Source organism: Perognathus longimembris, chromosome 1 (genome assembly GCF_023159225.1).
Source record: "Perognathus longimembris pacificus isolate PPM17 chromosome 1, ASM2315922v1, whole genome shotgun sequence".
Taxonomy (NCBI): Eukaryota; Metazoa; Chordata; class Mammalia; order Rodentia; family Heteromyidae; genus Perognathus; species Perognathus longimembris.
This window is the reverse complement of record NC_063161.1, coordinates 135,172,425-135,196,449: the sequence shown is the minus strand read 5'-3', so window position 1 is coordinate 135,196,449 and position 24,025 is coordinate 135,172,425. Positions and strand designations below refer to the sequence as shown.

The following is a 24,025-nucleotide window of genomic DNA, read 5'->3' as shown; positions in this document are numbered from 1 at the left end:
CCCTAGATAGTCTGAAACTCATAATCTACCTGACTCAGCATCTGAATGCTGGATTCTAGAAGTGTAGCACCATTCCCAGCAAATTATTTTTAACTACTACATGATTTTTAAAAAATTAACCTGAAAATTAAAAAAAAAAAAAACGAAAACTAGCTAACCTCTTCAAACACGGTAACTCCATCATGTCTTCCTTTAAAAAAAAAAAATCAGAAGTCTTAAATATACTGGCAGTTCAGAAGTGGTATGGCCATTTCCTCTCTACGTCTGTTTCCTGACTGCATCAATCCACAGCTAAGAGCAACTTGGAATCCAGCTTCATGGCGAACACTACAAATACTGTTCATGAGGAACAGCTGGGCGCTGCAGAGCTCACTGTGGAAGTACAAGTCGAGGTTATCCCCAAACCTTCTGCACCTGAGCAGACTCTGAAGGCCACGTGACAACAGAACCCTACTCTTACACATTGCGCTTTTCAAATAAGTTTCTAGAGTCCACTCCAAGTCTAAATCCAAAGAAAAGTAGATAACTTTCCAGAGAACAATGACACAATGAACAATGAACCAATGACACCCAAGGTTTGGTTTTAATCTTTGATGAAAAGGTGATCACTCAAGCCAATTATTTTTCATTCATGATTCTGTAAAAACTATGTCTAAAGATCAAATTTAGTTTCTGTCCAACCTTTAGTTTCTGTCCCCTCCTCCCTCCCTCCCTTCCTCTCTCTCTCTATCTCTCTCTCTCTCTTTCTCTCTCTCTCTCTCTCTCCCTCTCTCCCTCTCTCTCTCCCTCTCTCTGCCTAATGCTTGGGGCTTCATCACAAGACGTAATTATTTCGATTCTGCTTTTGAGAGAACAGTGTGGCTTGTGTTTTTCTGGTTGTGCTTCTGGCTCTCCCAGAGCGTGTGACATTTCCTCTGATCTTCACAGCCGTCCTCTGAAAAGGGCAGGACAGGTTAAGACGTCCTCATGTCTAGCGATGAGAATACACAGGTGACCTGCCAGGTGTCTCACTAATAATAAAGCTATTATGCTACAGACTAATGCTCAAGTCCTGAACTTCAACTTTCTTTTTTCTATGCACAAGCCTCAGAAGGGGTGTGGCTTACTGACTAAAGAATCAGTTGAGTGGATGAATCGGGATGACATAATCCACACATGGCATTATTCTTCTCTGAGGTGGACCACATCAGTAACCTAGACCAAAAAGGTAGTCTGCTTGTAAATGATGGGTACAAAGTTGCCTTTTACCAGTGTCAAATGAGTCTATAGACTGGACTGAGCAACTACTCTCTCAAGAGAATAGAACTTAGAAGCCATGAAAAAGTATGACACAGCAAAGAGCTGCTAGAATTGTATATGCTCAGTAAAAAGAATTCCCAAAGAACATGAATATATATATGCATATATATCATCTTTCAAGCTTTAAACTTAAGAAATGAAACCATACTATTTGTTTTCCGACATGACATATGAATATAAATGACTATATTATTCAATGAGAACTACAAAAGCAAGGATTTATATGTAATTCCTCTTTATGAAGACTGCTTTAAATCTAACAGGAGAGATTCATCATCCTCTACTCTCACCTGAGGTTTAAAAGTAACCTTTAATGGCTCGGGGGTTGGGAAGTCCCCTCCTACTTGGGGCTCATACCCTGTCCTGCCTGACACCTCTTCTGTTTCACTGAACTCATTGGGGTGGAGCTCATTGGGGTGGAGCTCATGGGTGGCGTCGAGAGCTGGGCTGCCTGCAATGATGTCCACACCCATGTCCCGCCCCACTTCCTGACCTTCCGCCTTGGTGTCTTTAGGCTTCCTGAGGCTGCGCATCTTGAAAGCTTCCTTTGAGGGAGCAGCATTGGAAATAGATTTCTTAAATCTTTCCCCTGACTGCCTCAGCCTCTCTCCTGACTGCCTCAGCCTCTCTCCTGACTGCCTTAACCTTTCTCTCCTCTCGGGTGTTACTATTCTCGTTCTAATTCTGTTCACTTTCTTGTCAAAATTCTGCCGTGTCTTCTGCATGCTTTCTTTGGAAAATGCTTTTTTGATATGATCAATGCGTTCCTTGCCTGACTTTCTAAACCTGGCAGATCTACTTTCTTCCACATAATATTCTTCATCCGAAGAAAGATCTATGGGAGGATCAAAGACTTCATCTTCTTCCTCTTGGTTCTCTGTTAGGTTTTTGTCTCTAACAATCGACAGGGAAGTCGGACAGCGAACCTCCTCCTGAAGGAGAGAAAACACAAAGCATGTCAGTGCGTCCTCTGCTGCCCACACCAAGCCGTCGGCCTTCATTGCTGCTCATCTTCCACTGGCTAGTGTTTCTCAGGGCTCCTCTCTCATTGCTCTACTTCTAAAATAAAAGCACATCTAATTACTGAGCAAACTTCTCCACCCAAGTATGCCACAGACACCTTACACTCTGCAGGCCCAAAACTCAAGGTCTAACCAGAGGACTCAAGGTCTCCTCCATTTGTTACTTCCTCAGTGCCCATAACTACCCAGATCGACACAACTTAGAATCACCATCTCAACTAGCCACATGCCTTGTCGATGACACTATATAATAACTCAGCTTTCCCTCCACATTCCTCAAACAATGTCTTAATTCAGGTCCTTGTCACCTCAGGCCTGAAATTGTATAAATCTTTCTCACTGATTCCTCTCTCTCCAGAGCATCACCTAAGAACTTCCTATGGAATACTTCTAAAGCAGAGCCCTGGTTATATCCCATGAAAATTCCAAGAAGAGAGTCTGAATCCTTTAGTGTACTTAGAAGGCTTCTCAAGCCAGGCACCCATGGCTCATGCCTGTAACCCTAACTACTCAGAAGACTGAGATCTGAGGATGATGCTTCAAAGCCAGGCCTGGCAGCAAAGTCCATGAGACATTTATCTCCAATGAACTACCAAAAAAGAAAGCCAGTAGTGGCGCTGTGGCTCAAGTAGCAGGAGCACTAACTAGCCTTGAGCAAAAGCAGCTCAGGAACAGAGCCTAGGCACTGAGTTCAAGTCCCAGGACAAGCACACACAAAATAATAATAATAATTTTTAAAAAGAAGGCTCTTCAGTTTAACCTACTCCTACTTTCCCATTTCTCAAGATGAGCAACAGCTGTACTCTGCACACTTTCTGCACAATGTCTGCATTCTTCTTGCCTTTGCATTCCTTTATATGCATGGTCTGTGATACCTTTAATACATCTTCATCCTCTTTTAGCTTTATGGAACTAGTATTCTTCAAAAATCAACCCAGATGTCTCACTTTCCCCAAGTTGCTAGTTTGTTCTCCAATTTATTCCAAAACAACACAGGCATGCCACTACTGTAATATTTATCACTGTTTGAACTGAACTGGAGTTCCACTCAGTTACACATGTATTTCTAGAGCCTTCACCAGACGACAGGTTTCTTAAAAGCAGCAGTATGTCTTCATTTAAAATTTATGTATGCCCAATAGCTGAGCACCTTGTACATACTAGGTATTCTTGATTAATGATTGTTGAATCAAATAAAAGTTTTATGCCATCGACAAGAAGTTACTAAGCACCCACTATATATTAAGTCAATATTCTAAGAACTGAGAAACTTCTATGAGGAAAACAGGAAGAGTTTACATTCTAAAAAACAAAATATATAGGATGCTGGATTAAAAATTAAGTGCTAAGATTTTTTTTTTTTTTGCCAGTTCTGGGGCCTGAGCACTGTCTCTGTCTTCTTTTTGCTCAAGGCTAGCACTCTACCACTTGAGCCACAGTGCCACTTCTTGATATTTCTATATATGTGGTGCTGAGGAATCGAACCCAGGGCTTCATGTATGCAGGCAAGCTCTCTACCACTAGGCCATGTCCCCAGCCCTAAGATTTTTTTTTTTTTTAAAGAAGAGAAGTAGATATTCATTCAGTGACAGGACAGGACACTACTTGAACTGAGTGGCCAGAAGGCTTTCCTAGTAAGATGATATCTGAGCCGAGACAGCCATTGTGAAAGAAGAAAGTGAACCAGGGGCACAAGGAAGAGTGAGGGTGAGAGAGAATGAGGGCCAGGACATGAAAGGCTCTGTGCCCAATAGTGACAGTGGGTCCCACTCTATGTATGACTAGAAGAAGAGGGATTTGAAGAGAGTGGTGGTAAGATCTGGCCCACTCTGTTAAAAGAGTCATTGTGTTGAATGCAAGCTACTGGGACAAGATAAGGACAAAGGATAGTTAGGCAGCACTGAGTTCAAGCAGGTGGGAAGTGGACCAGGGTGTCATGGGCAAAGATAGGTGAGAAATGCTCTGGCTCTGGTTCAGGTTAAAGGCCAACTTATTGCTCCTAGATTAGGTGTAGAGGATGGTGTCTAGGATGGTCCTAGATTAGGTGTCAAGGATGGTCAAGTACTTGGTCTGAACCACAGGAGGAGGAAAATAGGGAAAGGGCAGGAGGCAAAGCCCAAAGAGGAAAGACAAGATCTGAATATGCTGCTTTGGAAATGCCCCCTTGATGTGGAGGCAGAGGTGCTGAGGAGGCAGCTTAGGCGAGCCTATGAGCATGGACTCCAGGAGGGAGGATGAGCAGGAAAAGCTAATTTAGGAGTCATTAATGACATGGAGCTAAAGGTTCTGTAGCTGGGAATGCAGCACAGTGCTAGAGTAGTTGCCTAGCATATACAAGGCCATAGAGCCAATCCCCAACCCTATGAGAAAATGAAACAAAATGAAATAATGATAAGAAGAAGAATCAGACTGGAGATGACCGACACTGGTGATCTTGACGGCTGACCCAGACCACAAGTGTAAAGGAATCTAGCTAGCTATTTAGCTAAAACAAAATAGACAAAATTTTAAGGGATATGAAGTTTTTTCTTAATCAGATCAAGATTAATTCTATTCAATAAAAAGAATACACAGAAACACATTTACACATATGCTAAAAAAAAAAATCAGCCTGATGGTATGGAAGAAATTCCTGATGCCTTCCTTATATTGTTGGATATTTATTTAAAATTAAATTCTTTGGCTTGAGAGTTGTAGCATCTAGGAGCTAAAAAAAAAAAAAAGCAGAGGTGGGTGTCTCATAACTGTCTTATGAATCAGAAGTATTGGAGTTATTTCCTTTCCTGACACCTGCTGTAGGGAGTAGCTTCAGCAACACAGTGTGGGCTAGGCTGGACTGGCCTGAAAAGGTATAATTAGAAAAGGATGGCATCAAAGAGTCATTTCTATTTGGTAGGGGGGGGGGGGGAAATTCACATCAAATATAGCTTAACTTGGAATGATATATTCTTCTCTTCAAGGGCTCCACAAACTGTCCCAACCCAGGATTTAAAAAAAAAACAACAAAAGTAGAACAGGCAAGAGGAGAAAAGGTCACTTTTATGAAGATCTATTTCTCACATAATAGTATATGCTAATGGTGAATACACTGCAGTGATCATTCAAGGTTGTAACACTGTGTTAATGAGTAATTTCCAGGCTATATCACTATATTGTCCAGGGTTTTTTTTTAAACATCATTTTTGTAGTAGGCTGATTTTTAGATTAAATGGACTTGATTATCAAAGTAATGAATCCATGACTGAGTTGTATGTCCATTGCATGTCTTTATCCTTTTCTCCATAAGTTTATAAAAGACAACAGTTGCATACAAATGACTGTTCACCCTGGGCAAATTTCACAAATCTTCATAGCACAATATCTTAAAAGAGGTCTACTCTAAATCATATCATCTCAGTTCTGTGGAGTAATTATGGGGACTCAAACAAAGGAAAAATGGTAAGTTAAAGATAAGAAAGAAGTAAATAGACACCTTAACTTTTTTTTCATGCTGTTCCTGGGCACTGTCTCTGAACTTTTGAACTCAAGGCTAGCACTCTACCACTTTGAGCCACAGCTCTATTTCCAGCTTTTTGGTAGTTAATCAGAGGTATAAGAGTCTCAGATTTTCCTGCTTAGCCTGGCTTGGAACCGCAATCACCAATTCTCAGCCTTTTCAGTAGTAGCTAGGATTACAGGTATGAACCACCAGAGTTCGGCTAATTTTAACATCTTTAAAAGAACAAAAAGGCTGAGTATGGCAGCTTACACTCTGTAATTACAGTTTGTAAGTTCTAGGCCAGCCTGGGCTACATAGTGAGATTCTGACTAAATTAAAAATAAACTTAAAAAACAAACAGGAATAAACAGAATTATGCCTATAGACAAGGTCAATTAAAACTTTTAGAACTTTTCAGAAACTTTTTGGCTGTGGCTGTTGTAAATCTAGACCTAAGCCTGGTCCACTCAGGATCAGGATACTAAGCATAATTCCTGGCTCACTATATATGCACATGGAGAGTGAGATAAGTGCATTATGGCTGGTGCCCTGGGAAAGGAAATGGAGAATCAATACCCCATTCTCAAAAGACAAATCTGGATCCGCAATACTTGCACTAACCATGGAGCTGGCCTCTGAAAGTAAGATAAAACTTATAAGAAGAACTTCCAAGGACCCAGAAGGAAAAATATAGGGGAAAGGACTTGGAATGTCACTGTCCATTCTGTCTACTTGTGACATAAGAAACACTTTTCTCTCTTCCCTATCTTTTTTCTCAGTAACCTATCACCTCTTAAAACCAGATCCAAAATGCCACTCTACCATCCCTGATATAACTATAGCACTGGGCTAAGGGATGTGGAGAATTGACTTAATTCATTAAGAATGCCATGGAGAGTTATGGGGCCATACCCATTATTTCATAAATGTTCGCTTCTATCATCCAACCGTGTTCCCCTTTCATCTGGTTCTTATCCTTGTTTTTCCTCCTATGCACACAACCATTTTTAAAGTGCACATGATAAAATATTGTATATGCACCAAGTGACCACCCCTAGCATGCATTCTTGATTTTATGCAGAAAACAAATTATTTAGTAGGACAAAATTTGGGGTTAGGTTTTTAACTGTTTAAAGGTCATAATGCATACTAACAAAACATACCTTCTAGACAATGTGCCAGCCAGTAGTCCAAACAGTGTATGAAAATGAATCTTAAAAGCTAAGTTTTTGTTTTAATGGCTGTCACCATTTAAACAGGTGAAATTCACCCTTATTTATTTTGCCTTTTGTGAAATGCCTGGTAATTCCTTTTCTTTTTTTGGGGGGGGGGAGGGGGGCGGGCGCCAGTCCTGGGCCTTGGACTCAGGGCCTGAGCACTGTCCCTGGCTTCTTTTTGCTCAAGGCTAGCACTCTGCCACTTGAGTCACAGCGCCACTTCTGGCCATTTTCTGTAAATGTGGTGCTGGGGAATCGAACCCAGGGCTTCAAGTATACGAGGCAAGCGCTCTTGCCACTAGGCCACATCCCCAGCCCCTGGTAATTCCTTTTCTGAGTTTAGTTCCATCTTGTTTCCTGGGTTTAGTTTTGTTTTCCTATGAAAGGAGGGTTCAACTTCTTTTAATTTTGAAGAGTTTTGAAAATGTATTGGAAATATTATGCATTTGCCATAGATATGTTCCTGTTTCAAAGAAATGCATAAGCACTGAGTACAGTATTATAGGAATTAAGCTCAATAAACAGAGCCACACAAAAATAATTATATTTAATTCAATAAAAATATTTTTGTAACTAAGGAATTATTTATGCAACTTCCATATCTTTATTAGCCATATAAAAATAAAACTACCTGATTGTCCACTTAGAAACAGGTAACATTTCTTATTATTGTAATATACAGATAAAAATTCCAGTAACAAATTATGTTCTGGAAGGTTTATCTTTTACAGGTTAAAACTTTCTAGGCTGTCTATGAGAAATTGTAGGGGCCCTGCCCTCTAGTTTCTTAATTTGGGGAGATGTTAGCAGTAGAATCCACTTGTTTGTTTAGGACTCTTTTGGTTCTAACATTCTCCAAGTTCTAAGAGAGGGCATCATGCTATTAAAGCTAATATGCTGAACGAGTCTGACCAATATTAAGTTTCAAAGGCAAGAAATAGCCTTAGCTCTGAGTCATAGTTCATATTACATGAAATGCTTTGAGAAGCTCAAAATAATGATAGGCTCGATAGTATCATTAGGTAACACAGAAAGGTTTATTTCCTGAGCTTTCTGCCATTATAGAGCTCCACTATCTAAATACACATGATGGCTAAAATGTGATACTTGGACACCTCTGACACGACTTATTGACAATTAAAGAATACTAGCGTATAGCAATCAAGCTTACCTGGAATATTACCACACGGAATTTGTTTTTCTTCATTATTTCCTCTTGCTTGGTTTCAACTTTTGTCACATGAACTTGTTGCCTCTCCACTCGGGCCTTCACATCTTTAATATGAGCACTGACTTTTCGAGTTTTCTCAAATAGTTTGTTAACCACATAGCCAGTGTTGCTATGTGACTGTGAAAGCTTTAGCAGGTCGATCTGCACAGACTTGAGGGCATTTTCCATCTGCCTATGTCTCTCTTCGATTCTTTTCTGGCTTGCCTGGACACTGTCCACAATGGTAGCGACTTTGTCCAGCACAGTCACAATGGTAAGAGCAGCATCTTGGTCTTCGTCTTCTGTAACACTGGACAGACGATTCTGGTGGATTTTATCAGCATTGGAAGCAGATCCATTATGCTCCATTTTATTTGCTCCTCAGCAAAGTCCTACCACAATCACTTCTGGCACTTGAAACCAAAAGTCAGCTTGGTAACAAGCAACACAGTTGCTTAAAGGGTTGGAAAGCCCACTTGCTGGAGAGTGGTCAAGTATTTATAACTACAAATGCCCATACGTGACTGTCCTGCAATATGAGCCCTTGCAAAGCACTGGGGACTGTTCCAAACATGCTTGCTGACTGACTAAGAGACTCAAATAAGACTGTGGGTAGAAGAGGAAAGTTTTGTGTGTTTTTTTAAGTTCATTAAAGCCATGGGGTTACTAATATTAAGCCTACAGGCCAAGTAACAAAAAAAAGAAAAGCAACCAACAAAGATTGGATGAAACCTTTTCTCTTAAGATCATTTCCAACAGTATTTGTCAAAGCAAAGGGGAATTGCTTCTTCTATTGATTTCACTATTAGAAGGACTGATACCAAATGATACAGTAAATAACCACACCAAAACAGAGGCCACATAGAGAAAACGTTATATTATAACATGCTTTTCCAAACCAAATATGAAAATTAATATTTAATTTTGAACACAGTCTGAATTCTACATGCATACTTTTAAGTACCTAAACTACACGTTAAACAGCTCTATACATTCTACTCACATTTCAGACTTTTAAACAACAACAATCTATCCATCTAGCTATTACTATAGGACAAATTTGAGAGAGGTCTTGGGTCATTTTTTAAGCTCACTTGAAGAGCACCAATCATTAACAATTATTTTTGTATTATATTCACAAACACTTGGTACAATTTATGTTAAAACAAATAGTCTGCTTAAAAATGAATGTGTATTAAAGTAGTTTAACTGGGAGTGTAGGCTTTATCCTAATCTGTTAACAGTCTATCTTGACAAAGTCTAAATCTACTTTTCAATGATTTGTTTCCCTTATTACTATACCAGGTAATTTTCTCAAATTATTAGTTATTTCTTTTCAAAGAGGAATAAACAAATGCCAGTCCATTCATCTTATAAATAATTTACATCTAACACACACAGCTTTACAGTTCATGCGGTAGGCAGTGTCTAAAAAAATCAGATACTAAATCTCAAAAACATTTAAATAGCTATTTAAACACAGTGTCTTCTAGATTTATTTATTTTTTTGTAAGAAAAGTAATCTGTAAACATCTTTACCTTTAGTTCATGCTTGGTCAATTTGCTATGATCACTGGGAGAGAAGTATGACTTTAGAACCATTTGTGAAGTGAGTCCATCTTTGCAAAAATATTACATTCCGTGGGTAAAGAACAAGGTTTTAGTATTACCATGTGGTACAAATCTGTGAAACCAATTTCTGTATTTAAAAACATAAAACAAAGACTACTAAACAGTCCAAAACTGTTGTAGCTAAATATTCTAAATACGAGCCAACAGTACTACACTAAAAATGTCCAAAAATAAGGCCTCTGAAATAAATGTTTCCGTTCTTTAAAAAAAGACATCGTAAATGTACATCACATGGTCAGTGTGCATATAAAAGTTATCCATTTAAACCATTCTGGATGATGTGTCTGAAGTAAAATGGCCTAGGTTCTGCTTCTGTCGACGTCCTCTATTATTCTTAGGGCATTTTCTGTTACATAAAAAGAAGAGAAAAAAAAAGGAAAAGATCAATTGGATCATTTTGTTGAAAAGATTTCAAATTTTCTAAGTAATACACATTTCACATACAAAGTCAGACTGTATGTACTTATACAAAGAAACAACAAGAAGCTACTTGATACAAGTTACGTATTTGCAGGATAAAAGTAATGGCAGATTGTTAGTTCCCCTATCAAGCTGGGAGGTAGAAGAATCAGACATATATTTAGGAACAAGGACAAGCAAAATTCGTTCCTAGTGTGTATACTATTACACACGCATCCCTGAGAAGAAAACCTACCCCATATGCCTGGCAACTCCCTAGCCACAGTGATTAACAACATTAAAACAATAACAACAACAACAAAAGCCTGTGGTCATAGAGAAGACTTTGGCCAATGTACATCTCCTGAGCATTATCACACTCCTAAAATGACAAGACAAGCCTGGATGAAGGAAGAAATCAGAAAGAATTGTGCTTCTAACCTTGAATTTGAACATACTGGAATGCTCACTGATTTTTAGACAATAACTCACAGTGAATGTGCTCCATCCACATGCTGCCAGGGGATACCACAGGACCCAGGGGAAGGCTGAGTTATTCTGTGCTTCTGCTCTCATTTTACTAGAAATGCTTCCCTACTAAGGAGCAGATCTCATGGTACTGTAACTGCTCTTTTCCCTGCCCACTAGATTACAAACTTGTCTCTGTCTATGCCCAAAGTGCTGGGTTATACAAAGTAAGAGGCTGGGATACATTCTGGTAATCTTGAGTTTGAGTCCTACGAAAAACTAGCTATGCAAACTCAATATTCCTTAATGGAATGAAAATCTTAGAATAATGAAAGCTCCTACTCTAGTGTTCTACATTTTTATCCAATTTCCAAGAGGACTGCTTTGCCTTTAAAATGATAATAATACTTCTACTGTGTGGATGGTTTTTAAAAGATTTTCTCACTGATCGTCATTAAAAAGTTTTGAGGTACACAGAACTAGAATCATAGCAATTCATATATGAGGAAATTAGTTGAGAGGTCAAGCAACCCTCTTGAAACATCTAGGCCTGAACTCTCTATCAATCCCTAGCTGACTACATCTTTACAAAAGTTCCAGCTTTCCTGGAGACATGGCTTTTATTTTTCCTTAAAAGATCAAGAAAGTATAGCTAGATGCCCTGCCAATCTGTGATCCACGAGTCTAAAAACATGCAAGAAAGACTGTCAGCATCCAAGAAGAAAATGTGATTCAGAGATTTGATGAGCAGGTCAGTGGAAACATCCTTTTAAAGGAAAATTCTTCACTAGCAACAGCAACCACAAGATAGATGAACAGCTGTCCCATGATGGACTGTGTGGGAGAGACACTCCTAAAAATTCAATGATGGTAAGCCTGCAGACCTAATTATAACATTCCAAATACAAGACAGCAAGGCTGCCTGGGTAAGAGGGAAAAACACTACAATAAAAGGACCTCAAGGAGGAATCTGTAATAAATACATTGAGATAACCCTCCAGTCACAGAGGTCAGATGTAGTGAAGACACTGTCACTCTGGGGTCTCAGTAGCTGTGAAGGTAGCAAAGGGATCACAGGTAGAAACTGCAGGGTACCAACACAGTGAACACTGGCCAGGTAATTTTAATAACTGGGGATCTGGGAACACTAAAAGCAGAAATAGACAGTGGGGAAAAGGCTAGATCAGGATTAGGTTGGAAATGGGTTTGCCTAACTCTCTAGCTTTAGGCAAGATACTTTTCAACTAAGAAGTGAGCTTCCTCTCACTTCAATGAGAAATCAGCCTGCTCACATCTCTAAGAAGATTAACTCAAAGCTACTTTTCAGTGCCTCCACCCTATGATCCTCTAGTAGGGCCCTGTACTTTCTCAAATATTTTTCCTTCTCTTTAACTCATTTCTCATTCACCTAATTTTATACATGACCCTTCAATTAATGCTCTAGAAAAATGGCTTATACCAAGTCACTCCCTTGGTTAAAAACTGCAACAAAAATGAAGTTGGGCCCCTGCTGACAAACCTATTTCCCAACATGCCCCTTGATGATTTAGTGGAAAGAGAAATGATTAAGGAACTAGACAACCATGAATAGAATCTCAGGTACTTCCACTTACTAGCTGGATGACTACATCAAACTTAACCTCTGAATCTGTGCTATATGGCCACAGCCACACTGCTGTTGATCTACTGACCAACTGTATACTCAGTAGGCTTGCCTAAGGGTAGATCATCTTTTCTGTGGAATAAAGCACATTGACTTCAGTGCTTGCATTACATGAAAAATATCCTTTACTCAGAGAACATTCTTTTATCATTTCTAGATTTACCATACCAGCTGCAGATGGTCAGGCTACTAAAGTCTGGCTTCTTAACCCAACCTTGTATAGAAAAGCCACAAACCCAAGAGAGTATGCCAATGTCTGTGGTTGATAGGATCCAATGCTCTGCCCAGAAAAATGCAGAAAGTACAAACATGGTATCTACAGAACAGCTGAACAAAGCCTTAATAGAAGTAGAAAGAAAACACATGAACCTGGGAAGCACCATGACCTTTGCTCTGGTCCAATTTAGTCTGACACACATTTTCACTCAGTTCAGTAAAACACCCATTTTATGCCAATTACATTCCAAGTGAATCCTTTCATTTACAGAAAGTGGTTTTATTTACAACATGGAATTTTAAAGTCTGTGACTTGTCACTATAATCTAGAATATGAAATAATGTCAAGACAATGATATAGTAAGAAGAGTGGTTATCCTTAACAAGGATAAAGTATATTTCCAGAGCATAAAAAACATGAGAGTTGCGCAGGGCTTAAAACACTGCTACATGGCTTTTCTGTGCAGGTGCAGAACATTCTAGAAACTCTGCTACTACTATGACTGTCCCTGAATGCAGTGCTACTACCATGCAGTGCTAAGATCTCTAAACTCCTTTATTCCACTGACTGTTCTCATACTCTCTGTGCCTGTAACCTAGATATGTCTCTAACCTCACAAGTGAGTTCTTATCAGTATTCTAAAGAAGCAAGACAGGGAGAGGTCAGACTTATATGGGAACATCAGAGAATGGACTCTAGGGTTTCTCCCTAATAGACTAGTAGACTTCAGGCACCATCACCTTGAGTATGCTTCAAGGGTTTTCTCTAATTCAACAACCACCCACCTCTAGTTTAAAGCTGACATTTTTTACATCATTACCTACCTTGTTATGCACATGACAATCGCTACTATAATGGCAATCTGTACAGCTCCAATGATGGCTGCGATAAGAACATGAGTGAGCTTCTGCCTACTTGGCACTACATAGAGAATGCTAAAGTCTGTCTTTTCACAATACTGTCCAGTGTAACCAGATTCACATCTGGAGAGAGAGAAAACAAAAAGAATTCCTGTGAGAATCACAAATTTTCATATTGCTGGGTCTCTAAAATACAAGATACAAAAGGACAACAAAATTTAAACAGGAACAGAAAGTCACTTTGCAGTCATCTGTGTGTGTGGGGGGGGGGACATTAAATATATTTTCTTACAGTGTGTATCTGTGCATGTAGGGCCTGGAGCTTGAACTCGGGTCCTAGGTGCTGTCTGTGAGCTTTCTTGCTCAAGGCTCTGCCACTTGAGTCTCATCTCTACTTCCAGCTTTTTGGTAGTTAAGAGATAAGAACGTCACAGGCTTTCTGCCCAGGCTGACTAAACACCATGATTCTCAAATCTCATCCTCTTGAGTAGGTAGGGCTAGAGGCATGAGCCACTAGCAAACAGCTTCAGTGTCTCTCAAAATAACAAGCATATGAACCTAAACTGAAGATACATGAAATGAAGAAGCAAGACTTCTAAAATGTATTATACACATGTATTTTTTGTAGAAAAAAATAGCAGAACTGCATGCATCAGTCTTTTCTCCCTGTCATCCTCTCCCCTTTTTTGTAAATGGCCAAATATCAAAGAAAACAAAATTCTAGAATACAAAACACATTGCTGTTTGACCCCACTGTCTGAGAGAAAACACACAGTAGGGCTCTTGTTCTGAAATGCAGGGTTGAAATGATTTTTAAAAAATGAAGCTACCTGATTATTTTGCTTATTAAAGTTTTAAAATTAGAATTTATGAAATGTGATTAAAAACTGTGTTACTCATTATAGTATTCTAAAAAGGCTCCTAAGAACCACTTCAGAAGTAATTAAAGAGCCTCCTGAGTAGCTAGGATTACAAGCATGAGCCACCAGCAGCCAGGTTTACAGTATTTTTCACATACTTTTTTTCCATGGTGCTCCTTTCACCTATGTTAAATCACATTAAAGTTGCTAATCTGCCTTTGTCACCATCATTTTAAAGTACAGTCAAAATATTCCAATCAGTGACTATAACATATCAATTCTCCATTCTGAGATATACCAGCTATTTTCAGTTTTTCACAATTAAAATTTAGATGTGGTAAACATCTTATAAATTTACATTTTTCTACTTAAAAGTATCCCTTAGACTAGATACCTGGGAATGGGATCACTAAGCAAACGGTTGTAAACATTCATAGTTCTATGAACACAACCCCAAATTATATCAAGACACTTTTCAGTGTACAAACCATAAATATTTAACATGTGGTGGGAAGGAAAGTAAATTATAGCTGACAAACAGAGCAAAGCAGCCAAGTTTGTGCTAATCTTATATGTTACATAAATTCTAAATAAAAGTAAATACAAAGGTATTATCATTGCTGCTGATTCACCGACAGAGGGGCAACATTTAAGGTATTGCACAGAAAAACAGCTAATAGAAATGTACAAATAAGGCAGACTTCAGTTCGAACTGATTCATAACACATGTGAAACCTAAAGACGGAGTGCATTTATTAATGTGACACACCTTGTTACAGAAAGACTGGAGGAAGTTTACCATAAAACACGCATAACAGTGACAGAGAAGAAATCTGAGCCAATAAAAAGAGGTGAATCGACCAAATTGTGTCAACAACTCAACTATTCATCAGTTGGTGACTGTAACAAAATATTACTTAGCCATTAAAACAAAAAAGTAAAGACACAACACAGACAAGCCTTTAAAATATTACACTGAGTGAAAAAGCTAGACATAGAAGACTACATATGATTTCATTTATATGAAATGCCCAAAGTAAATAAATCTTTTGAAGAAAAAGAAGGATTAGTGCTGCCTAGGACTGAAGTAAACAGGAAGCTCTGGGAGCGGCACCTAAAGGACATTGGATTTCTTCTTATGATGAAATGTGCTAAGAATTGATTGTGCTGGTAGTATATTGAAAGCATTGGAGGGAAGGAGGCAATGTAGAAGGAGAATGGATCAATCACTAACAGAGAAAGAAATCTCCATAAAACAAAAATAAAAAACTTTGGGCTGGGAATATGGCCGAGTGGCAAGAGTGCTTGCCTCCTATACATGAAGCCCAGGGTTCAATTTCCCAGCACCACATATATAGAAAACGGCCAGAAGTGGCACTGTGGCTCAAGTGGCAGAATGCTAGCCTTGAGCAAAAAGAAGCCAGGGACAGTGGTCAGGCCCTGAGTCCAAGTTCCAGGACTGGCCAAAAAAAAATAAAAAACCTTGATTGAAGGGATGCACAGTTACTACTGTTATTAAACTTAAGGGAACTGCCTCTCTTGTTTGTCCTCATTTAAAGGGGGCACCTTCTCACATACAGAAGATCTTCCACAAATTTAGTAATTTGACTAAATCTCAGAGGACTTTTAAAGTAATGTCCTTCGTGGTAGGCTAACAGCCTAAAGTTAAAGCTCAGTACAATCAAAACAGTTCCAGAAAGAGCTCTAACAATGCCCTAGATAAGCAGCTCTTATACAGCTTAGCTTAATCCAAGGATTAAAATCAAAATATCAAGAAGGATCTTTAGGTCATATATCATTTAAGTAATGCTTCCTAGATATTTGATTTTGCAGCTGACTTTCATGATCTCCAAATTAAACTAGAGTACAGTCTGAAGTTGTTATTTCTCACTCCATTATTAAAGGCAGATCCAGGGTTCAATCCATCACCTTCCACTTCTTTCATCCCACATACCCTCCATAGGGCAATTTCATCCACTGTCATGGCTTCTGATTCATTCTCATTCACTTATCTACTGGGGGGGGGGGGCGGGGGGGGAGAGAGAGAGAGAGAGAGAGAGAGAGAGAGAGAGAGAGAGAGAGAGAGAGAGAGAGATTGTGTGCTGTTTGTTAAGGGGAAATGTGAGTGATATGTTTGGGCCAGAAAACAAGGGTTGAAATTTTAAATAAGAATCCAAACAGACACAGAATCTAGAGGTATAGTTCAGTTGATAGAATGCACATCTAGCATGTATGAAACCCTGGGTCGTGTTGTCATGAGAGGAGGAAGGGGAGAGGGAATTAAGAGGAGAAGGAGGATATGGCATGTAAATAAAGATTCAAAGGAGGTAAGAGTTTGCTATCATCCAGACAACTGGCAGGAGAGTATGCCAGGTCAAAGAAGGGAGGGGGGGCAGCATCCTCCTATAGTATGTGCGCCTAGAGTACAGATAAGAAGAGAACAAGACAGAGAGAGACGGGACCAAACTGAGTAGGTCCTTCTGCACTTACTAAGATGGAGAAGCCAGTAGAAGATTTTAGCAAAGGAATGACATGAACTGATTTTTATTTTCAAAGGCTCGCTTTGGCTGTTATGTTCAACACAGCCTGTAAGATAGCATCAAGACAGCTATTAGGATAATCCCAGAGAGGGGGAGAAAGGAAATGCTTGGCCTGGACTAGGAGTAGCAGTGACATAACATGTAATAAGATTCTGGATATGTTTCCGAAATTAAAGAGCTAACAGGATTTTCCAAGTAACTGGATGTGGAGAACAGAGACAGAGAAGTCAAAAATGTATCTGTGATGTTTTTTGTACATGATGGAAAAGATGGAGTTGGTATACACTGAGACAGAAAAGGGTTTGGGGGAAGGAAGGGAAAGCAGATCAGGAAATCAGCTTTAATTCTATTGAGAGTAAGGTATAAGATACCCAGTGGAAATGTAAATGAGGCGGAAGGACCTTAATCTCAGATTCATTCGAGGGGACAGGGATTTCTGTCAACTAGGAGTCATCGGCTCGTGTCACATAAAGCCCTGTGACTAGATAGCATTGCTAAGGAAGAGGACTAAGACTGATCTCCAGCGCACTGTGACATGGAGAGGCCAAGGAACAAAGGTGAAATCAGTCAAGAAGACTGGAATGTCTGGCAAGACATCAGGAGAGAATACTATAGTCCTAGACACGAAGACAAGAATGCATAGCACACAGCGAGTTGCCACCAACTGTGTCAAACACTACTGACCCTTGTACTGAAAGCAAATAGAACACAGACTCTCCATGAGAGGGGCTCAGAGCCAGAGTCCAAGACAAAAGACTTTCTTTTTTTTTTTTTTTGGCCAGTCCTGGGCCTTGGACTCAGGGCCTGAGCACTGTCCCTGGCTTCTTCCCGCTCAAGGCTAGCACTCTGCCACTTGAGCCACAGCGCCGCTTCTGGCCGTTTTCTGTATATGTGGTGCTGGGGAATCAAACCTAGGGCCTCATGTATCCGAGGCAGGCACTCTTGCCACTAGGCTATATCCCCAGCCCCAACAAAAGACTTTCAATCAAGAAAATGCCAAAAGCGTAACAAAAATTAGTCACTCTTTAATGGTCAATAGTGGAGGGAAATAGGAATATCTCTCCATGTTTTCATTTTTTTTAACAGAAAGGAAAAAGGATTTTGGCTAGTTCAAGGTGACCAGTGTGAGCAGGACAACAATTATCTCCCCTTGTCTAAGGGAACCTAACCTGGCTAACCAGACCAACCTAAGGCAGAGGAAGAGCCAAGCAGCAGCAAGAAGTAGTACCCGTCAACAAAGACACAGCGGCAAAAGCACTAAGATGGTCAAGTTGGGTATCAGGAAATCTGAGATCGAGTTTTCTCTCAGTTTCTATTTCTAACTTGCTTTTGACCTTGAACAAGTTACATAACTTCTCTGGAAGCAGAAAAGATTTACACCCTTTCTACTTCTCTCTATTCACACCTGGTTCTTCAATCCTCTTCCCTTATTTTTAGAAATCTATTTTAGCATTTTATTTGAATTACAGGTTCCCTATTCTTAATATATTCCTCAGTCCCCCAACCACCTTGCTTGTGACAGATTGCCTAGAAGACCAAAATAGTATGTTTACTTTTTATTTGGAAAAAAAAAAAGATGTCACATGATCTTAAAGATGCTGGGCATATAGTCGCAAATCCCTAATAAAATGCATTTTTTGTTTTGCATATTTTTTGCCATAATGTTTTATGAAGCAGCAGAGATTTCTGTCTAGATTTCTTATCTACTGTAGATAAATTACTAGTTTTTAGTATTATCCTGCTTGCATTTGTCTTCTATAAAGCAGTGACTGATGATGGGAAAAGAAATCACTGACTTACCGACACGAAGCCTTCTGAGTAGAATAGGTGAATTCACATTTCCCATGGATGCAGTAACCATTGAGGTTTTCAGGGCAAGGCATGTGGCTCCCAATATAAACATCTTCTCTTTGATCACTAGCATCTTAAAAGAACATAAACCAGGTCACTGAATAGTGTAAAGCAAGCTGAAAAACAAGTACTTTTCAAAGGTTCTGAAACAGCAAATAAATTCACCCCTTGCAAATTACCTGCTGGGCAATTTAGAAGGGAGATTAATCAGAAAGATAGGAGGTTGGGTAAGATCCAAGCTTCCTTCCAATTTCCATTATTCCACCAACACAGTAGGTGAGCTAAGTTCAAAGCATTTAAAAATATTTGCAGGATGCGACCACTATATTCTACTGCTGTATGAAAAGGAAAAAAAAGTCAAAGAACGCTAACTATCTGCACATCTGCCAGGCACTGGTGGTTCACACATGTAATAATCCTAGCTACTCAGGAGGTTGAGATCTAAGGATCACAGTCCAAGAGAATCTTGTCTCCAATTACCCACTTAAAGAAAGAAAAAAGATAGGCATCAGTGGCTTACACCTGTAATCCTAACTACTCAGGAGGCTGAGATCTGAAGATCACATTTCAAAGCCAGTCCAGGTAGGAAAGTCCACAAGACCTTTATCTCCAATTAACCACCAGAAAAACTGGATGTGCCACTGTGGCTCAAAGTGATAGAGCACTAGCCTCGAGCAAAAAGAGCTCAGGGACAGCACAGCCAGGCCTCCGAGTTCAAGCTCTACAGAAGACAATGAAATAAAATAACCAGCTATCTGTCTATATAGTATATAACAGCAAAGGACTTATGTCCCTAAGACACAAATAAATGTATTAATAAATTCTGATGGCTTGTAGAAACTAAGATGGATGAACTAGGAGGCTCCACAAGTACATATGGATGTGGGAAAAGACCATCAATGGAGAAGTGGCAACAGCAATACAGAAGCTAAGTGAGAAAACAAAGCTCAAATTGCATGTTTCCTAGAGAGCAAAATTCACTCATGGACACACACACAGAAAAAAAAAACTTTATTATTAATCTTGGTGCCAGAATAAATAAAACAGAGAGACAATATCACCCTAACAAAAACAGAAGGATACCATTTGACCTCAAAATGTATGCATTTACACTGTACTAATATATGTCTAGAAAGACATGGGAACTGGAAGTCAGGGGGCTCAATATACAAGTCTCAGTTTAAAAAAAAAAAAAAAAGATATTTGCTACTTCGTGACACTGGTCACATCACTTTCTGACCCTGGGAGGGCTGTGGGCAGTGCTATCCAAGAACAGACCTAGAATTGGACACACAGGTAGCTTTATATTTTCTAGAAGTTACATTTTAACAAGAAAATAAACAGGTAAATTAAATTTCATCTGATACTTTTATCCAGCATGTCCAGTAAATATTAATGTGTCAACATATTATCAATATCAAAGAAATTAAGTTATTTTATGTTTTGTTTACAGTAAATCACCAAGATCCAGCATTTCACATTCATAATTTACTTCACATGCTGAGGAGCCACACGTGTGGCTAACAAGGAACAGCACAGGATAATAATGAATTTGGTAATCGTCTACCCACCACCTTCCACATGCCAAATACTGTGCTAGACAGTAGAGACACAAAAATAGGACATACCATAATCTCAGCAGTTTCTATGATCTCTCTAGCTCCTGGACTGTAATTCTCCATGGCAATAGAATCAAGCCCTCCTCTGGGCTTCTATGACCCTGAGCACTGACTGATATATTTTACCATGCTTCATACTGTGGCATCACTACCCTGTTTGTTTCTTTTTTAACTCAGGCACCATGAAACTGAGAGCTCCTTTAGAATCTAGACATTTGTCTTATTCTGTGTTTCTAAGAGGCAGCTAAAACTTAATCAACAGATCATTTATTTATTAATACTTGTGATCCAAGCAGAAGATGTTCCTCAAGCAATTAGCACTGCTAGAGAAATAGTTGAATAGAAAACTAAGAACTCAAATTTACTTTCCTTGCTACTATTTTTTCAAACTGAAAACTCCACTCCCAGTCAAGTCATGAGAGCACCAAGAAACACAGACGTCACCTCAGATCACAGCGCTTTGAGAACACGGTACTTTCTCAGTAGGATGTCACGAGAGTATATAATCAAGGCACCACGGAAAGCGTGCCAACTTATAATAGTCAAATCCCATAATATGTGTGACAATAAGATGGCATAGCTCTGAACAGGTGTGGCAATGTACTAATCTGTCATAAGAAAGGCCCCATAGGCAGCGGGAGATGTGGAGAATAATGCAGAGCTGAAAGCTATCAGAGAATTCAACTCCATGAAAGCAGTAAGAAAAAATTAGCTAAATTAAGAACAAGATTTCAAAAAATTAATAGGCAAAGTACTATACTAAGAACACTGAATGAACGAATGTGATATCTTATCGACAGTGAGGAACACCTAGTAAGCCTTCAAAGCTTTGCTGAGAGTCCAACCGTTAGCATTCCTTTCACAATCATTATTCATTCCATTATGCTTGCAAAATACCCTGTGCAAAACCAGCTATAAAGTCAGTTGAGCTACAGAACATAAAGAAACCAGGAAAGTCAACAAATAAATTGAGTGGTACATGGCACCTGTCCTCAAGAAGCATATCATCAATCTAGGGAATCTACACACAAAAAGTTGCACACATAAGAGGTACTCAACCATATAACTGAATGCCACTGGGTATTATGGAAGTTCACATTCAAAGAAAAGGCCATCATAGGCTGAGTTCAAGCCCAAGAACCAGCACACACACACACACACACACACACACACACACACACACACACACACACACACACACACAAAGCTAAGATAATTACTTCCGTACTAACAATCAAGATCAAGAACTAAATGGCAGGTGACCTATTAGGAGCTTAACAAAAGTTGGTGTGTGTGGCATAGAACATGAGAGCAAAAGGATCACAAATTTAAGGAAGGAGATCTTGTCTCAAAAATAATCAAAGATTAGCCAGGCATGGGGGCTTACCTCTGTAACCCTAGCTTCTCAAGAGGCAGAGATAGGACCGAGGTTGCCTGGACAAAAAAAAAGTAAAAACCCCCACCTCAACAAATAAACTGGATGCAAAAGGTGTAAAAGGATTGCATTCCAAGGACAGCCTAGGTAAAACCAGTAGAGCACATGACTGGAGATTCCAAGGCCCTAAATTCAAACTACAGTAATACACATAACAGAAAATAAACCAGAGAGCCAAGAAATAGCTCAGGGGTTGCCTAGTAAGAGCAAGGCACTGGCAATGCAGAAGAAGGGGGAAAAGAGGGAAGAGGATAATGTACACTTCAAACCCAGGATAATGAAAGCTATACCAGAGCTGAGCAGTAGGAAGCAATATTAAAATATATGCTCCAAAACAATAACCAAGCTTGACAGGGTTCAAAATGAGTAAACCCTGGAACTAAGGTTGAAGGGTACACAGTGGCCATCTGGCTTAACTGGAAGTTGTTTCTACCCTAAAATTTCTAGTGATGACAAACTCATTGTAACAACATAATGGATTAAAATACTGTTGGATTTCTTTGGGTAGCTTTCCTAGTGTCTATTCATCTCCTTCCCCACTACCCACCAGAACATTTTATTCCTAAGGTCAAAGTTCCCACTCCCATTTGTATTTGAACAGGTTTGGCCTACTCTTTTTTTGGGGGGGGGGCCAGTCCTGGGCCTTGGACTCAGGGCCTGAGCACTGTCCCTGGCTTCTTCCCGCTCAAGGCTAGCACTCTGCCACTTGAGCCACAGCGCCGCTTCTGGCCGTTTTCTGTATATGTGGTGCTGGGGAATCGAACCTAGGGCCTCCTGTATCCGAGGCAGGCACTCTTGCCACTAGGCTATATCCCCAGCCCTGGCCTACTCTTTTAAGAGTGGTGCTCAACATTAACCAAGTTCTCAAGTAGAAGAGAACCATTCTCTTTATTAAAGATACTCAATATACAATTGCACGAAAAATGTCTTTAAATATGAGTCTACTGACAGAAGACCCAGTAGAGAGAACATACTAAGCTGAGTACAAATTTAGATCTCCACTCACTCAAAAAGCATTTGTTGGGGCTGGGGATATGGCCAAGTGGCAAGAGTGCCTGCCTCATATACATGAGGCCCTGGGTTCGATTCCCCAGCACCACATATACAGAAAATGGCCAGAAGTGGTGCTGTGGCTCAAGTGGCAGAGTGCTAGCCTTGAGCAAAAAGAAGCCAGGGACAGTGCTCAGGCCCTGAGTCCAAGGCCCCGGACTGGCAAAAAAACAAAAAAACAAAAAAAAAAAAAAAGCATTTGTTAAGCACCAATTGTGTTCCAGGCTATGATAATCCCCCTGACTTGAAGCAAGGACAGAAGAAAGATTCACCAAGTAACTAAATACATAAAATTAGTGCTCTAGAAAGATCAGGCTAGAGAACAAATGGCATGGTTCATCAAGGAAACAGCTGTTGGGTACATGAAACATTCTGAAAGAGTCAGAAAGGAAGAGTGGGGGCAGGGGGCAGAATTCTGGAATAGCTATCAGAGTTTTGAAAGAGCAACCAGGGCTTGGATCAGAAAGCCTGTTGCTTCTAACCTTCATGCTCCATAAGCAAACTCAACTTCAAGGTATTCATCTGCAAAGTATAGATAGCATGAAGTAACCCAAATATGTGAAAACACCTGGTGAGGAAGTTAAACACAGCCAGGATACCAACACCAAAACCAGAACACAAAGGTGTTAGCAATAGCCATAACAATATCATTAATGAAGTCAGTAACCTAGTGTTCAGAATTCAGAGTGATCCCACTTTATAGATATGATCATTGAGGCTCAGAGATGTCAAGGGATACTGCTTTTAGCTATGGTTTTGCCAAGCAAATTGTGAGGTATGTAAAGGATAAACAAAAAGATAATATCCAAGCACTCACTTCCTTCCAATGCCAAATAAATTAGACAACTTGCATACAGGAAGATAAAAAGGCTTTCAAGATGGAATAAAGCACGGTTTCTTTCACAAATCACAGCAGAGATGCAGCCGCAGCACCATACAATCTAGGCACAGAATGATTCTGGGTAAACAGTGCCCTTGGGCAAGTAGTGACAGGCTCCACCAACAGCTGCAACTGCTGATGTCTGAATGATGTTTGTGTGCGCCCGATACAAAAAGTACACTTGGCCACCCAGCAACTCAGTCCACCCACAGAAGTTCTCACAAATCCAACCGCAGCAACAGTGTTTAGCATACAAAGAACAGAACTTCACTCAAATTCCACCTCTTCCATGACATTTCTCAGATCTTCATTGTCCCTAATCAAC

At 39.7% G+C, this 24,025-nt stretch overlaps 2 protein-coding genes across 2 annotated transcripts in view; both read right to left on the bottom strand.

Moving 5' to 3' along the window:
* Positions 1-751: 751 nt before the first annotated feature.
* Cavin4 (caveolae associated protein 4) lies at positions 752-8,686 on the bottom strand. Its single transcript, XM_048352436.1, has 2 exons — positions 8,188-8,686; positions 752-2,231 (listed from the first exon to the last, which is right to left on the bottom strand). The coding sequence occupies exons 1-2, from the start codon at positions 8,593-8,595 to the stop codon at positions 1,536-1,538; spliced, it is 1,104 nt and encodes a 367-aa protein (XP_048208393.1). The 5' UTR covers positions 8,596-8,686; the 3' UTR covers positions 752-1,535.
* Positions 8,687-9,087: 401 nt separating this feature from the next.
* The window catches only part of Tmeff1 (transmembrane protein with EGF like and two follistatin like domains 1), a 77,252-nt gene continuing 62,314 nt past the window's right edge, over positions 9,088-24,025 (bottom strand). Inside the window, exons 8-10 of the mRNA XM_048338149.1 lie at positions 18,666-18,789; positions 13,430-13,588; positions 9,088-10,204 (exon numbers count right to left, since the gene is read on the bottom strand). Of these exons, the coding sequence (XP_048194106.1) occupies positions 10,120-10,204; positions 13,430-13,588; positions 18,666-18,789 (368 nt within the window). The 3' untranslated portion in view covers positions 9,088-10,119. The remainder of the gene's footprint in view (positions 10,205-13,429; positions 13,589-18,665; positions 18,790-24,025) is intronic.